Here is a 17,438-nt window from a genome sequence, read left to right as displayed (position 1 = left end):
TACTGCGTGGGCTGTGCTATATACTGCGTGGGCTGTGCTACATATTACGTGGGCTGTGTTACATAGTGCCTGGCTGCTATATACTATGTGGGCAGTGTTGTATACTGTGTGGGCTGTGCTACATATTACGTGGGCTGTGTTACATACTGCCTGGCTGCTATATACTACGTGGGCAGTGTTATATACTGCGTGGCCTGTGTTATATACTGCGTGGCCTGTGTTATATACTGCGTGGCCGTGTTATATACTGCGTGGCCTGTGTTACATACTGCGTGGCAGTGTTATATACTATGTGGCAGTGTCATATACTACGTGGCAGTGTTATATACTACGTGGGCTGTGTTATATACTGCCTGGCTGCTATATACTATGTGGGCAGTGTTATACAGTGTGTGGGCTGTGTTATATACTGCGTGGCCTGTGTTATATACTGCATGGCATGTGTTATATACTGCGTGGCCTGTGTTATATAATGCGTGGACTGTGTTATATACTGCGTGGCCTGTGTTATATACTACGTGGGCTGTGTTATATACTGCGTGGCCTGTGGTATATACTACGTGGCCTGTGGTATATACTACGTGGCCTGTGGTATATATTACATGGGCTGTGTTATATACTACGTGGCCTGTGGTATATATTACATGGGCTGTGTTATATACTGCCTGTCTGCTATATACTACGTGGGCAGTGTTATATACTGTGTGGGCTGTGTTATATACTACGTGGCCTGTGTTATATACTGCGTGAGCTGTGCTATATATTACGTGGGCTGTGCTATATACTATGTGGCTGTGCTATATGCTACACGGCTGTCTGTGTTACGTGTGCTGTGCTACATAGTATATGGCTGCTATATACTATGAGTCTGCTATATACTACGTGGCTATCTGTGTTATATACTACGTGGCTATCTGTGTTATATACAATGTGGCTGTGCTAAGTGCGACGTCCATACATATTCTAGAATAACCGATGCGTTAGAATCGGGCCCCCATCTAGTATTTATATAAACAGGCACAATATACTGCATATATAGATCAGAATTTAAAAAAAGAAAGAAAGAAAACAAGCTAAAGGCAACCTGTCAGGTGATTTACGCTGTCTAATCATGAATCAGAGACCAACTCCATCATTACAGATACTGTATCTTCCAGAGAAATTATGCTTTGAGCAGGACACAGGAAACTGAGATGACTAGTCAGCGAGGCAAGATCCACCAACCAGGTCTCTCACCATAAATATATTTGCCATGATTTATCAAATAATTTTTGCCAGAATGCTTTTCTGATGACACATTCCCTTTAACTCAGATGAATGATTGACGCAGTTACCGCCATGTGAACTCTGGGTAAAGTAGTGGAGTCATCTGGTTCAATTTTAAGAAACTTTTCATGCCTGTGATACAGTAATTATGGTAGTTGTTTATATTGGGTCTTCTTGAAACATGACATGGAAAATGTTAGCACTGTAAGACAAAGATACCTTCTCCTGATTGATCGGCTTCTTCAAAATGAAAAATACTCCGACTTATTGATTGGGGAGGCTTTGAAGCACAGATATTACGAACTGTGTTCCTGCAAAAAAAAAAAAAAATTTTTATTAATATGACGAAATTCACAGAAAGGCAATTGTAATCCTTTCCACTGACAATCATAGCAATTGTAATGCCAGTAATTGTAGTAAGATTACTAGTAATTAGTCCTAAAACTATGTATTTCGTCATGAATTTATTTCATATTTGTCCTATAATATTTTCAAACTGAATCTGTCAGCAAGTTTTTGCTACCTCATCTAAGAGCAGCATAATGTAGGAAAAGAGACTGATTCCAGCGATGTGTCACTTAGTTTACTGGGTGCAGCAGTTGTGACACAATCAGAGTTCTTAGAAGCAGCATGTAGCAGAGCTGAGAAACCTGACCCCACCCTCACCAGGCTTTCTGGGTGCACTGTACTGTATATTGACAGTCAGCTGCTTATCACAGGAGGGGGCAGAGCCGGACACCCCCAAGCAGTTAGTCACAGCAATGATAATGTCCTAGTGATAAAACCTTCATTGCAAGTAAACAACAGCACACAGCCTCATCATTGAATTCAGTGTTTTAACTCCTTACCGACGTTGGGCGTAATAGTACGCCCACGTCGGAATCCCTCCCTTTGATGTTGGCTATGGTGCTGGGCTCACATCTTTCCCAGAACATGTCAGCTGTTCATCAGGCATTCTCTTCCAGGTTCAACTGATCTTTTTTTAACAATTAAAATGTCTTAGAAGCAATTTACAATACACCATATACACAAGTCTAAATAAAGTATATAGTGTAACACCCCTCATCTGTGCTTGGAGTATTTTAGAACCAAAAGTTTGACTCATGGTTGCACATTTCCATGACCAAGGCAACATTTGTCAAAACAGAGATTGGAAACTGTGTGTTGTTTCACATCATAATGTTCTTTAGAATGTAGGTCCAAAAGTCCTGTGTGAATAGATCTGTAGTATGCATGCATTACCTTCACTACTATGGGAACGGTAATGTACATGGGTGACCACCCTCCCATAGATGTGCATGTGCTCTACCACTACATTTATATGGGGAACATAGAACTTCCTTTATCCTGATTATTGAGAGTCCGCCCCAGTTCTCAGACATCCACTGGTATATTAATTTATAATGTATCCTATGGATTGGTGACAAATGTTGTAGGTGGGAGAACCGATTTAGTCTTTATTATAAATATATTGTTACATACAATATGTCTGTAATTATGCAATATTAACTGTTCATAAATTGCACAATAGAAACCTATTTGGCTTCATAAGCCACACAAGATAAAAAAAATTACCCATAATATACTACTCAAATAAATATAGCGAACACTTAAACACCACAAATGTAACTCCAAGTCAATCACACTTCTGTGAAATCAACCTTTCTAATTATGAAGCAACCAGATAGTTAATCAATTTCTCCTGCTGTTGTGCAAATGGAACAGTCAAGAGGTGGAAATGATAGGCAACTAGTAAGACAACCCCTATTGAGGAGTGGTTCTGCCGAGGGTGACCACAGGCAATTTCTCTGCTATCATTCTTTTTGGCTGTTTTGGTCACTTTTGCATTTTGTCATGGCTCTCACTCCTAGAGGTACAGTAGCATAAGGCGCTGTCTACAACCTACAAAAGTTGCTCAGGTAGTGCAGCTCATCCAGGATAGCACATCAATGCGGCTGTGGCAAGAAGGGTAGCTGTGTCTGTCAGAGCAGTGTCCAGAGCATGGAGAAGATACCAGGAGACAGGCCAGTACACCAGGAGACGTGGAGGGGGCTGTAGGAGGGCAACAACCCAGCAGCAGGACAGCTACCTCCTTATTTGTGCAAGGAGGAACAGGAGAAGCAATGCCAGAGCCCTGCAAAATTACCTCAAGCAGGCAACTAATATTCTTGTGTCTGCTCAAATGGTCAGTAACCATGAGGGTGGTAAGAGGGCCCGACGTCCACAAGTGGGTTTTGGGCTTTCAGCACAACAACATGCAGGGTGATTGGCATTTGCCAGAAAACAAAAAGATTGGCAGATTATACATTGGCACCCTGTGCTCTTCACGGATGAGAGCACATGTGACAGTACACACTGAGCTCATGTGACAGAGTCTGGAGACCCCATGGAGAACTTTCTGCTGCCTGCAACATTCTCCAGCATGACTGGTTCAACAGTGGATCAGTAATGGTGTGGGGAGGCATATGTTTGGAAGGCCGCACAGCCCTCCATGTGCTGGCCAGAAGTACCTGGACTGCCATTAGATACCGGGATGACGTCCTCAGACCCATTGTGAGACCATATCCTGGTGCACTGGGCCCTGAGTTCCTTCTGATGCAGGACAATGCTAGTCCTCATGTAGCTGATGTGTGTCAGCAGTTCCTGCATGATGAAAGCATTGATGCTATGGACTGGCCCACCCATTCCCCAGATCTGAGTCTGATCGAGCGCATCTGGGACATCATGTTCCATCCACCAACGCCACGTTGCACCCCAGACTGTCCAGGAGTTGACTGATTCTTTAATCCACGTTTGGGAGGAGATCCTTAGGGAGAACATCTGCATCCTCATCAGGAGCATGCCCAGGCATTGTAGGCAGGACATACAGACAGGCAGAGGCCACTTACACACTACCCAGCATCTTTGTCTTGAGGCATTTCCACTGAATTTGGATCAGCCTGTAATTTAATTTTCCACTTTGATTTTGAGTATCAGTCCGAATTCAGACCTCCATGGGATATTAATTTTGATTTACATTGATCATTATTGTGTTATTGTTCTCATGCATTCCACTATGTAATGAATAAAGATTTGCAACTGGAATATTTCATTCAGTGATATCTAGGAAGTGATACTTTAGTGTTCCCTTAAATTTTTTGAGCAGTGTACAAACAGTACATTTCCTCACACTAAGGTATCACAACATATTGCTAAATCATAAAACCACTCAATGTAAAACTGAAGTATTCGTCGAATTGCTTTTCAAACACTTTCCAAGAGTTCTCTGTGAACGTCTCTTTTAGGGATTGTACAGACTTGAGGGCCACTGCAATATTCAGCAAGACTACAGAAAAGAATAGTTCAGTGGGTCAATTAAATGTGGGCCAACAATTTTTCTTAAAGAGAATTTGTCAAAGGTTTTTTTTCAATATAATCAGAACTGCATGATGAAGGGGCAGAGAGCCTGATTCCAGCAATGTATCACTTACTGGCCTGAATATTTCAGTTTTGACAGAATCCCTGTTTTCCTGGCTGTGGATGTAGGAGCGGGCAAATGCTGGGCCCTGTATAACCCTGCCCACATCCCTGATTAGCATATTCCTTTCTACACTATGCATTGTCAGCAAGCTGACAATCAGTGGTGTTAAACAGATTATCTGGACTGGCTTGAACGCAACACCTAGTCCTGCAGTGATGATCTCTTGCTAATAAAACACTGATTGCATTAACCCCTTTACCCCCAAGGGTGGTTTACACGTTAATGACCAGACCAATTTTTACAATTCTGACCACTGTCCCTTTATGAGGTTATAACTCTGGAACGCTTCAACGGATCCCAGTGATTCTGACAGTGTTTTCTCGTGACATATTGTACTTCATGATAGTGGTAAAATTTCTTTGATATTACCTGCGTTTATTTGTGAAAAAAAATAGAAATTTGGCGAAAATTTTGAAAATTTCGCAATTTTCCAACTTTGAATTTTTATGCAATTAAATCACAGAGACATGTCACACAAAATACTTAATAAGTAACATTTCCCACATGTCTACTTTACATCAGCACAATTTTGGAACCAAATTTTTTTTTTGTTAGGGAGTTATAAGGGTTAAAACTTGACCAGCAATTTCTCATTTTTACAACACCATTTTTTTTTAGGGACCACATCTCATTTGAAGTCATTTTGAGGGGTCTAATATGATAGAAAATACCCAAGTGTGACACCATTCTAAAAACTGCATCCCTCAAGGTGCTCAAAACCACATTCAAGAAGTTTCTTAACCCTTCAGGTGTTTCACAGGAATTTTTGGAATGTTTAAATAAAAATGAACATTTAACTTTTTTTCACAAAATATTTACTTCAGCTCCAATTTGTTTTATTTTACCAAGGGTAACAGGAGAAAATGGAGCACAAACGTTGTTGTACAATTTGTCCTGAGTATGCCGATACCCCACATGTGGGGGTAAACCACTGTTTGGGCGCATGACAGAGCTCGGAAGCGAAGGAGCGCAATTTGACTTTTCAATGCAAAATTGACTGGAATTGAGATGGGACGCCATGTTGCGTTTGGAAAGCCACTGATGTGCCTAAACATTGAAACCCCCACAAGTGACACCATTTTGGAAAGTAGATCCCCTAAGGAACTTATCTAGAGGTGTGGTGAGCACTTTGCCCCACCAAGTGCTTCACAGAAGTTTATAATGCAGAACCGTAAAAATAAAAAATCATATTTTTTCACAAAAATTATTTTCCGCCCCAATTTTTTATTTTCTCATGAGTAAGAGAAGAAATTGGACCCCAAAAGTTGTTGTAAAATTTGTCCTGAGTACGCTGATACCCCATATGTGGGGATAAACCACTGTTTGGGCGCATGGGAGAGCTCGGAAGGGAAGGAGCGCCGTTTGACTTTTCAATGCAAAATTGACAGGAATTGAGATGGGACACCATGTTGCTTTTGGAGAGCCCCTGATGTCACTAAACATTGAAACCCCCCACAAGTGACACCATTTTGGAAAGTAGACCCCCTAAGGAACTTATCTAGATGTGTGGTGAGCGCTTTGACCCACCAAGGGCTTCACAGAAGTTTATAACGCAGAGCCGTAAAAATAAAACAAAATTTTTTCCCACAAAATTTTTTAGCCCCCAGTTTTGTATTTTCCCGAGGGTAACAGGAGAAATTGGACCCCAAAATTTGTTGTCCAATTTGTTCTGAGTGCGCTGATACCCCATATGTGGTGGGGAACCACTGTTTGGGTGCATGGGAGGGCTCGGAAGGGAAGGAGCGCCATTTGGAATGCAGACTTAGATGGAATGGTCTTCAGGTGTCACATTGCGTTTGCAGAGCCCCTAATGTACCTAAACAGTAGAAACCCCCCACAAGTGACCCCATATTGGAAACTAGACCCCCCAAGGAACTTATCTAGATGTGTTGTGAGAACTTTGAGCCCCCAAGTGTTTCACTACAGTTTATAACGCAGAGCCGTGAAAATAAAAAATCTTTTTTTTTTCCACAAAAATTATTTTTTAGCCCCCAGTTTTGTATTTTCCCAAGGGTAACAGGAGAAATTGGACCCCAAAAGTTGTTGTCCTATTTGTCCTGAGTATGCTGATACCCCATATGTTGGGGTAAACCCCTGTTTGGGCACATGGGAGAGCTCGGAAGAGAAGGAGCACTGTTTTACTTTTTCATCGCAGAATTGGCTGGAATTGAGATCGGACGCCATGTCGCGTTTGGAGAGCCCCTGATGTGCCTAAACAGTGGAAATCCCCCAATTATAACTGAAACCCTATTCCAAACACACCCCTAACCCTAATCCCAACAGTAACTCTAACCACACCTCTAACCCAGACACACCCCTAACCCTAATCTCAACCCTATTCCCAACCGTAAATGTAATCTAAACCCTAACAGTAAGGGTACCGTCACACTATAACATTTCGATCGCTACGACGGTACGATTCGTGATGTTCCAGCGATATCGTTACGATATCGCTGTGTCTGACACGCAGCAGCGATCAGGGATCCTGCTGAGAATCGTACGTCGTAGCAGATCGTATGGAACTTTCTTTCATCGCTGGATCTCCCGCTGTCATCGCTAGATCGGTGTGTGTGACACCGATCTAGCGATGCGATCCAGCGATGCGTTCGCTTGTAACCAGGGTAAACATCGGGTAACTAAGCGCAGGACCGCGCTTAGTTACCCGATGTTTACCCTGGTTACAAGCGTTAAACTAAAAAAAAAAAAAACAGCACATACTTACATTCTGGTGTCCGTCAGGTCCCTTGCCGTCTCTGCTTCCCGCACTGTGACTGCCGGCCGTAAAGTGAAAGCAGAGCACAGCGGCTGTGCTTTCACTTTCACTTTACGGCCGGCAGTCACTGAGTGCGGGAAGCAGACTGCAAGGGACCTGACGGACACCAGAATGTAAGTATGTGCTGTTTGTTTTTTTTTAGTTTAACGCTTGTAACCAGGGTAAACATCGGGTAACTAAGCGCGGTCCTGCGCTTAGTTACCCGATGTTTACCCTGGTTACCCAGGGACCTCGGCATCGTTGGTCGCTGGAGAGCTGTCTGTGTGACAGCTCCCCAGCGACCACACTACGATTTACCTACGATCACGGCCAGGTCATATCGCTGGTCGTTATCGTAGGTAAATCGTATAGTGTGACGGTACCCTAACTTTAGCCCCAACCCTAACCCTAACTTTAGCCCCAACCCTAACTGTAGCCTTAACCCTAGCCCCAACAATAAACCCTAGCCCTAACCCTAACCCTAACCCTAGCCCTAACCCTAATGGGAAAATGGAAATAAATACATTTTTTTAATTTTTCCCTAACTAAGGGGGTGATGAAGGGGGGTTTGATTTACATTTATAGCGGGTTTTTTAGCGGATTTTTATGATTGGCAGCCATCACACACTGAAAGACGCTTTATATTGCAAAAAATATTTTTTGCGTTACCACATTTTGAGAGCTATAATTTTTCCATATTTTGGTCCACAGAGTCATGTGAGGTCTTGTTTTTTGCGGGACGAGTTGACGTTTTTATTGGTAACATTTTCGGGCATGTGACATTTTTTGATCGCTTTTTATTCCAATTTTTGTGAGGCAGAATGACCAAAAACCAGCTATTCATGAATTTAATTTGGGGGAGGCGTTTATACCGTTCCGCGTTTGGTAAAATTGATAAAGCAGTTTTATTCTTCAGGTCAGTAGGATTACAGCGATACCTCACTTATATCATTTTTTTTTATGTTTTGGCGCTTTTATACGATAAAAACTATTTTATAGAAAAAATAATTATTTTTGCATCGCTTTATTCTCAGCACTATAACTTTTTTATTTTTTTGCTGATGATGCTGTATTGTGGCTCGTGTTTTGCGGGACAAGATGACGTTTTCAGCGGTACCATGGAAATTTATATCTGTCTTTTTGATCGTGTGTTATTCCACTTTTTGTTCGGCGGTATGATAATAAAGCGTTGTTTTTTGCCTCGTTTTTTTTTTTTTTCTTACGGTGTTTACTGAAGGGGTTAACTAGTGAGCCAGTTTTATAGGTCGGGTCGTTACGGATGCGGCGACACTAAATATGTGTACTTTTATTGTTTTGTTTTTTTTATTTAGATAAAGAAATGTATTTATGGGAATAATATTTTTTTTTTCATTATTTAGGAATTTTTTTTTTTTAACACATCTGGAATTTTTTTTTTAACTTTTTTACTTTGTCCCAGGGGGGGACATCACAGATCGTTGATCTGACAGATTGCACAGCTCTGAGCAGGCACTTGGTAAGCCACCTTACCAGGTGGGAGGTAAGGAGACCCTCGCAGCAACGCGATCACATCGCATTATTGCGGGGGTCTCAGGGAAGCCCGCAGGGAGCCCCCTACCTGCGCGATGCTTCCCTATACCGCCGGCACACCGCAATCATGTTTGATCGCGGTGTGCCGGGGGTTAATGTGCCGGGGGCGGTCCATGACAGCTCCTGGCACATAGTGCCGGATGTCAGCTGCGATAGGCAGCTGACACCCGGCCGCGATTGGCCGCGCTCCCCCCCGAGCGCGGCCGATTGCGTATGACGTACTATCCCGTCGGTGGGCATACGGGCCCACCCCACCTCGACGGGATAGTACGTCAGATGTCAGAAAGGGGTTAATGAACGTTTAATTTAAAAAAAAATTTTTAAAAAATGGCGTGGGCTCCCGCGCAATTTTCTGCTCCAGAGGGGTAAAGCCGACACCTGGGGGCCAATATTTGTAGCCTGGGAAGGGGTTAAAACCCATGGCCCCTCCCGGGCTATGAATATCAGCCCGCAGCTGTCTGCGTAGCCTTTACTGGCTATTAAAATAGGGTGAGCCCCCAAAAAAATGATGTGGGGTCCCCCTATATTTTATAGCCAGAAAGGCTACGCAGACAGCTGCGGGCTGATATTCATAGCCTAGAGAGGGGTCATGGATATTTGCCCTCCCCGGCTACAAATACCAGTCCGCAGCCGCCCCAGAAATGGTGCATCTGTAAGATGCACCAATTCCGGCACTTAGCCCCTCTCTTCCCACTCCCCTGTAGTGGTGGGATATGGGGTAATAAGGAGTTAATGTCACCTTGCTAACGTAAGGTGACATGAAGCCCAGTTAATAATGGAGAGGCATCAATAAGACGCCTATCCATTATTAATCCTATAGTAGTGAAAGGGTTAAAAAAAATAAAGACACAGCCAGAAAAAAGTATTTTAACATTCTTAATTTAACCATACTTACCATTCTCGATCGCCTGCAAAAAATTAAAAATAATAAACCGTATACTACCTGTCCGCCGCAGTCCAATTAATAATGAGCGTCCCACGACGATCTCCCCTATAGAGCAGTGACATCGGGTGATATCACTGCTCTATAGACCTTCAGTGACACAATGACAGGAGACAATGGCTCCTGCAGTGCATCACTGAGGTTACCTTAGTTCAGGGTCTCACTTTATGGCAAAGCTGCATGGGAATTTTCCCACACAGCAGTGCCACAAGTGAGACTAGGGACTATTTTTTACAGTGGCGGAGGAATACAGTGCGGAAGGATACCCTCCGTCATTGTATTCCTGGAGCCCCTGGAGAACGGTCGAATCAGCTGATGTGGCTGCTCTCAATGGGAGATCGTCGTGGGACACTCGTTTTAATTGGATCTGCGGATCAGGGAGTATATTGTTTGATTGTTATTTTAATATTTTTTTACAGGTGACAATGGCTTCGGGGATCAAGGTGACTAGGTGATGGTGAGTATGTACTCTATGTTGTATATACTGTGTCTATATGTAGGTACTGTATGTTGTATGTACTGTTATACGCTGTATGTTGTATGTACTGTTGTATGTTGTATGTACTGTTATACAGTACAGACCAAAAGTTTGGACACACCTTCTCATTTAAAGATTTTTCTGTATTTTCATGACTATGAAAATTGTACATTCAGACTGAAGGCATCAAAACTATGAATTAACACATGTGGAGTTATATACTTAACAAAAAAGAGTGAAACAACTGAAAATATGTCTTATATTCTAGGTTCTTCAAAGTAGCCACCTTTTTTTTTTTGATGACTGCTTTGCACACTCTTGGCATTCTCTTGATGAGCTTCAAGAGGTAGTCACCGAGAATGGTTTTCACTTCACAGGTGTGCCCTGTCAGGTTTAATCAGTGGGATTTCTTGCCTTATAAATGGGGTTGGGACCATCAGTTGTGTTGTGCAGAAGCCTGGTGGATACACAGCTCATAGTCCTACTGAATAAACTGTTAGAATTTGTATTATGGCAAGAAAAAAGCAGCTAAGTAAAGAAAAACAAGTCGCCATCATTACTTTAAGAAATGAAGGTCAGTCAATCCGAAAAATTTGGCAAACTTTGAAAGTGTCCCCAAGTGCAGTGGCAAAAACCATCAAGCGCTACAAAGAAACTGGCTCACATGAGACTTGTTTGGGCAAAAGAACACAAGGAATGGACATTAGACCAGTGGAAATCTGTGCTTTGGTCTGATGAGTCCAAATTTGAGATCTTTGGTTCCAACCACCGTGTCTTTGTGCGACGCAGAAAAGGTGAACGGATGGACTCTACATGCCTGGTTCCCACCATGAAGCATGGAGGAGGAGGTGTGATGGTGTGGGGGTGCTTTGCTGGTGATACTGTTGGGGATTTATTCAAAATTGAAGGCATACTGAACCGGCATGGCTACCACAGCATCTTGCAGCGGCATGCTATTCCATTCCACTTTCTTCAGCGTTGCTCAAGGTGTGCAGAGCAGCAGTGGAGAAAATCTCTCTTAGCAGAAGACTTCATCCACTATAAGTTCATGCTCAAAACCTATAACTCTGCCCTTTCTCTGGCCAAACAATCCTACTTCACCACCCTCATCACCTCACTCTCCAACAACCCAAAACGACTTTTTGAAACCTTAAACTCCCTCCTGAAACCTAAAGTACAGGCCCCCATCTCCAATCTCAGTGGTGAGGATCTGGCCACTTATTTCCTAGAAAAAAATCAACCACATCCATCAGGATATCTCAGCCCAATCTCCTCAGTGCCTGGATCCCCTTCCCTGCCGCACCTCAAGCTCATTAGACATCTTTGAGCCTGTTTCAGAAGAAGTTTCCAAGCTCCTCGCTTCTGCTCGGCCTACAACCTGCAATAGTGACCCCATTCCTTCACCTCTCCTGCAGTCTCTGTCACCAGTGGTCACCACTCACCTGACTAAAATATTTAACCTCTCTCTTTCCTCGGGCATCTTTCCCTCCTCATTTAAACATGCCATCATTACCCCTTTACTTAAAAAGTCATCCCTGGACCAGAACTGCACGGCTAACTACAGACCTGTCTCTAACCTTTCCTTCATCTCTAAACTCCTGGAACGCTTGGTCAACTCCCATCTAATCCGCTATCTCTCAGATAACTCTCTTCTTGACCCCTTACAATCTGGTTTCCGCTCTTTACACTCCACTGAAACTGCCCTCACTAAAGTCTCTAATGACCTAATAACAGCTAAATCCAAAGGTCATTGCTCTCTGCTGATTCTCCTGGATCTCTATGCCGCATTTGATACTGTGGATCACCAGCTTCTTCTCACCATGCTCCGCTCCATAGGCCTCAAGGACACAGCCCTCTCCTGGTTCTCCTCCTACCTCTCTGACCGCTCCTTCACTGTATCTTTTGCCGGCTCCTCTTCCTCTCCTCGTCCCCTTACTATCGGGGTTTCGCAGGGCTCAGTCCTGGGCCCCCTCCTCTTCTCTCTATACACTGCCGCTATTGGACAAACAATCAGCAGATTTGGGTTCCAGTACCATCTCTATGCTGATGACACCCAATTATACACTTCTTCCCCTGACATCACCCATACCCTAATTCAAAATACCAAGGATTGTCTGTCTGCTGTCTCTAACATCATGTCCTCCCTCTTTCTGAAACTAAATCTCTCCAAAACTGAACTACTTGTGTTTCTCCCTTCTATTAACTCACTCTACCCAACATCGAAATTACCCTGGAGGGTTCAATCATAACTCCCAAACAGCATGCCCGCTGTCTTGGGGTCATATTCGACACCGAACTTTCCTTTACTCCCTATATCCGATCACTCACTCGCTCCTGTCACCTGCATCTTAAAAACATCTCCAGAATCCGACATTTTCTCACCTTTGAAACTGCTAAGACTCTTACTGTCGCTCTTATTCATTCTCGTCTGGACTACTGCAACTCTCTTCTAATCGGTCTCCCTCTTTCCAAACTTTCTCCTCTCCAATCCATCTTGAATGCGGCAGCCAGGGTCATACTTCTGTCCAACCGCTTCACCGATGCGTCCATCTTGTGCCAGTCATTACACTGGCTACCCATTCGCTACAGGGTCCAGTATAAACTCATCTCTCTCACCCACAAAGCTCTCCGCAGTTCTGCACCACCTTTTATCTCCTCTCTCATCTCCGTCTATCGCCCTACACGTGCCCTCCGTTCCTACAAATGACCTAAGACAAACATCCCCCGTAATCCGAACCTCGCACCTCCGTCTCCAAGACTTCTCTCGTGCTGCGCCAGCTCTCTGGAATGCACTTCCCCAGACGATCAGACTGATACCTAGCCCCGACCTATTCAAGCGCGCTTTAACCCCTTAAGCCCCGAGGGTGGTTTGCACGTTAATGACCGGGCCAATTTTTACAATTCTGACCACTGTCCCTTTATGAGGTTATAACTCTGGAACGCTTCAACGGATCTTGGCGATTCTGACATTGTTTTCTCGTGACATATTGTACTTCATTTTAGTAGTAACATTTATTCGATATAACTTGCGTTTATTTGTGAAAAAAACGGAAATTTGGCGAAAATTTAGAAAGTTTCGCAATTTTCCAACTTTAAATTTTTATGCCCTTAAATCACAGAGATATCTCACGCAAAATACTTAATAAGTAACATTTCCCACATGTCTACTTTACATCAGCACAATTTTGGAACCAAAATTTTTTTTTGTTAGGGAGTTATAAGGGTTAAAAGTTGACCAGCAATTTCTCATTTTTACAACACCATTTTTTTTTAGGGACCACATCTCATTTGATGTCATTTTGAGGGGTCTATATGATAGAAAATACCCAAGTGTGAGACCATTCTAAAAACTGCACCCCTCAAGGTGCTCAAAACCACATTCAAGAAGTTTATTAACCCTTCAGGGGTTTCACAGGAATTTTTGGAATGTTTAAATAAGAATGAATATTTAACTTTTTTTCACACAAAATTTATTTCAGCTCCAATTTGTTTTATTTTACCAAGGGTAACAGGATAAAATGGATGCCAAACATTGTTGTACAATCTGTACTGAGTACGCTGATAGCCCATATGTGGGAGTAAACCACTGTTTGGGCGCATGGCAGAGCTCGGAAGGGAAGGAGCGCCATTTGACTTTTAAATGCAAAATTGACAGGAATTGAGATGGGACACCATGTTGCGTTTGGAGAGCCACTGATGTGCCTAAACATTGAAACCCCCCCACAAGTGACACCATTTTGGAAAGTAGACACCCTAAGGAACTTATCTAGATGTGTGGTGACCACTTTGACCCACCAATTGCTTCACAGAAGTTTATAATGCAGAGCCGTAAAAATAAAAAATCATATTTTTTCACAAAAATTATCTTTTCGCCCCCAATTTTTTATTTTCCCAAGAGTAAGAGAAGAAATTGGACCTCAAAAATTGTTGGCCAATTTGTCCTGAGTACGCTGATACCCCATATATGGGTGTAAACCATTGTTTGGGCGTATGGCAGAGCTCGGAAGGGAAGGAGCGCCATTTGACTTTTCAATGCAAAATTGACTGGAATTGAGATGGGACGCCATGTTGCGTTTGGAGAGCCCCTGATGTGCCTAAACATTGGAACCCCTCACAAGTGACACCATTTTGAAAAGTAGACCCCTTAAGGAACTTATCTAGATGTGTGGTGAGCACTTTGACCCAACAAGTGCTTCACAGAAGTTTATAATGCAGAGCCGTAAAAATAAAAAATCTTATTTTTTCACAAAAATGATCTTTTCGCCCCCAATTTTTTATTTTCCCAAGGGTAAGAGAAGAAATTAGACCACAAAAGTTGTTGTGCAATTTGTCCTGAGTGCGACGATACCCCATATGTGGGGGTAAACCACTTTTTGGGTGCATAGCAGAGCTCGGAAGGGAAGGAGCGCCATTTGACTTTTCAATGCAAAATTGACTGGAATTAAGTTGGGACGCCATGTTGGTTTGGAGAGCCCCTGATGTGCCTAAACATTAAAACCCCCCACAAGTGACACCATTTTGGAAACTAGACCCCATAAGGAACTTATCTAGATGTGTTTTGAGAGCTTTGAACCCCCAAATGTTTCACTACAGTTTATAACGCAGAGCCGTTAAAATAATTTTTGTTTTTTTTTTCGCAAAAATTATTTTTTAGCCCCCAGTTTTGTATTTTCACAAGGGTAACATAATAAATTGGACCCCAAAAGTTGATGTCCAATTTGTCCTGAGTACGCTGATACCCCATATGTGGGGGGGAACCACTGTTTGGGCGCATGGCAGAGCTCGGAAGGGAAGGAGCGCCATTTGGAATGCAGACTTAGATGGATTGGTCTGCAGGAGTCACGTTGCATTTGCAGAGCCCCTGATGTACCCAAACAGTACAAACCCCCCACAAGTGACCCCATATTAGAAACTAGACCTCCCAAGGAACTTATCTAGATGTGTTGTGAGAACTTTGAACCCCTAAGTGTTTCACTACAGTTTATAACGCAGAGCCGTGAAAATAAAAATTCTTTTTTTTTTCACAAAAATGATCTTTTCGCCCCCAATTTTTTATTTTCCCAAGGGTAAGAGAAGAAATTAGACCACAAAAGTTGTTGTGCAATTTGTCCTGAGTGCGACGATACCCCATATGTGGGGGTAAACCACTTTTTGGGTGCATAGCAGAGCTCGGAAGGGAAGGAGCGCCATTTGACTTTTCAATGCAAAATTGACTGGAATTAAGTTGGGACGCCATGTTGGTTTGGAGAGCCCCTGATGTGCCTAAACATTAAAACCCCCCACAAGTGACACCATTTTGGAAACTAGACCCCATAAGGAACTTATCTAGATGTGTTTTGAGAGCTTTGAACCCCCAAATGTTTCACTACAGTTTATAACGCAGAGCCGTTAAAATAATTTTTTTTTTTTTTTCGCAAAAATTATTTTTTAGCCCCCAGTTTTGTATTTTCACAAGGGTAACATAATAAATTGGACCCCAAAAGTTGATGTCCAATTTGTCCTGAGTACGCTGATACCCCATATGTGGGGGGGAACCACTGTTTGGGCGCATGGCAGAGCTCGGAAGGGAAGGAGCGCCATTTGGAATGCAGACTTAGATGGATTGGTCTGCAGGAGTCACGTTGCATTTGCAGAGCCCCTGATGTACCCAAACAGTACAAACCCCCCACAAGTGACCCCATATTAGAAACTAGACCTCCCAAGGAACTTATCTAGATGTGTTGTGAGAACTTTGAACCCCTAAGTGTTTCACTACAGTTTATAACGCAGAGCCGTGAAAATAAAAATTCTTTTTTTTTTTCACAAAAATGATTTTTTAGCCCCCAGCTTTGTATTTTTACAAGGGTAACAGAATAAATTGGACCCCAAAAGTTGTTGTTCAATTTGTCCTGAGTACGCTGATACCCCGTATGTGGGGGGGAACCACTGTTTGGGCGCATGGCAGAGCTCGGAAGGGAAGGAGCGCCATTTGGAATGCAGACTTAGATGGATTGGTCTGCAGGCGTCACGTTGCATTTGCAGAGCCCCTGATGTACCCAAACAGTAGAAACCACCCACAAGTGACCCCATATTGAAACTAGACCTCCCATGGAACTTATCTAGATGTGTTGTGAAAACTTTGAACCCCCAAGTGTTTCACTACAGTTTACAACGCAGAGCCGTGAAAATAAAAAATCCTTTTTTTTCCCACAAAAATGATTTTTAGCCCCCCAAATTTTTATTTTCCCAAGGATAACAAGAGAACTTGGACCCAAAAAGTTGTTGTCCAATTTGTCTCGAGTACGATGATACCCCATATGTTGGGGTAAACCCCTGTTTGGGCGCACGGGAGAGCTCGGAAGTGAAGGAGCACTGTTTTACTTTTTCAATGCAGAATTGGCTGGAATTGAGATCGGACGCCATGTCGCGTTTGGAGAGCCCCTGATGTGTCTAAACAGTGGAAACCCCCAATTATAACTGAAACCCTAATCCAAACGCACCCCTAACCCTAATCCCAACTGTAACCCTAACCACACACCTAACCCTGACACACCCCTAATTCTAATCCCAACCCTAATCCCAACCGTAAATGTAATACAAACCCTAATCCTAACCCTAGCCCTAACCCTAACCCTAATGGGAAAATGGAAATAAATACATTTTTTTTAATTTTATTATTTTTCCCTAAGGCTAGGTTCACATTGCATTAGGGAAATCCGTTTAGCACTAGCGGATTGCGCTAACGCAATGTCTTTTTAGGTGTCGTGTTTAGTGGTCGCGTTAACGTCCCCGCTCTGGAAGATCGGGGATCGGACCTCGGGCGCGCCGCGGACGCTGCAAGCAGCGTCTGAGGCGCGCCACAAAAGAACGGCACCTTGCTAGCGCGAGCCGAAAATGGCACGCTCTAGCGATGCGCTACACCCGAAAATCA

General features: G+C 43.2%; 1 protein-coding gene across 2 annotated transcripts in view; it reads right to left on the bottom strand.

Annotated features, from left to right (window-relative positions):
• Positions 1 to 17,438, bottom strand: part of TBC1D2 (TBC1 domain family member 2) — a 158,678-nt gene that overhangs the window by 105,225 nt on the left and 36,015 nt on the right. For both annotated transcript variants that reach the window (XM_069741882.1, XM_069741890.1), the window contains exon 5: positions 1,486 to 1,577. In XM_069741882.1, the coding sequence (XP_069597983.1) occupies positions 1,486 to 1,577 (92 nt within the window). The remainder of the gene's footprint in view (positions 1 to 1,485; positions 1,578 to 17,438) is intronic.

This window comes from Ranitomeya imitator, chromosome 1 (assembly GCF_032444005.1).
Source record: "Ranitomeya imitator isolate aRanImi1 chromosome 1, aRanImi1.pri, whole genome shotgun sequence".
Taxonomy (NCBI): Eukaryota; Metazoa; Chordata; class Amphibia; order Anura; family Dendrobatidae; genus Ranitomeya; species Ranitomeya imitator.
This window is presented reverse-complemented; position numbering and strand designations above follow the sequence as displayed.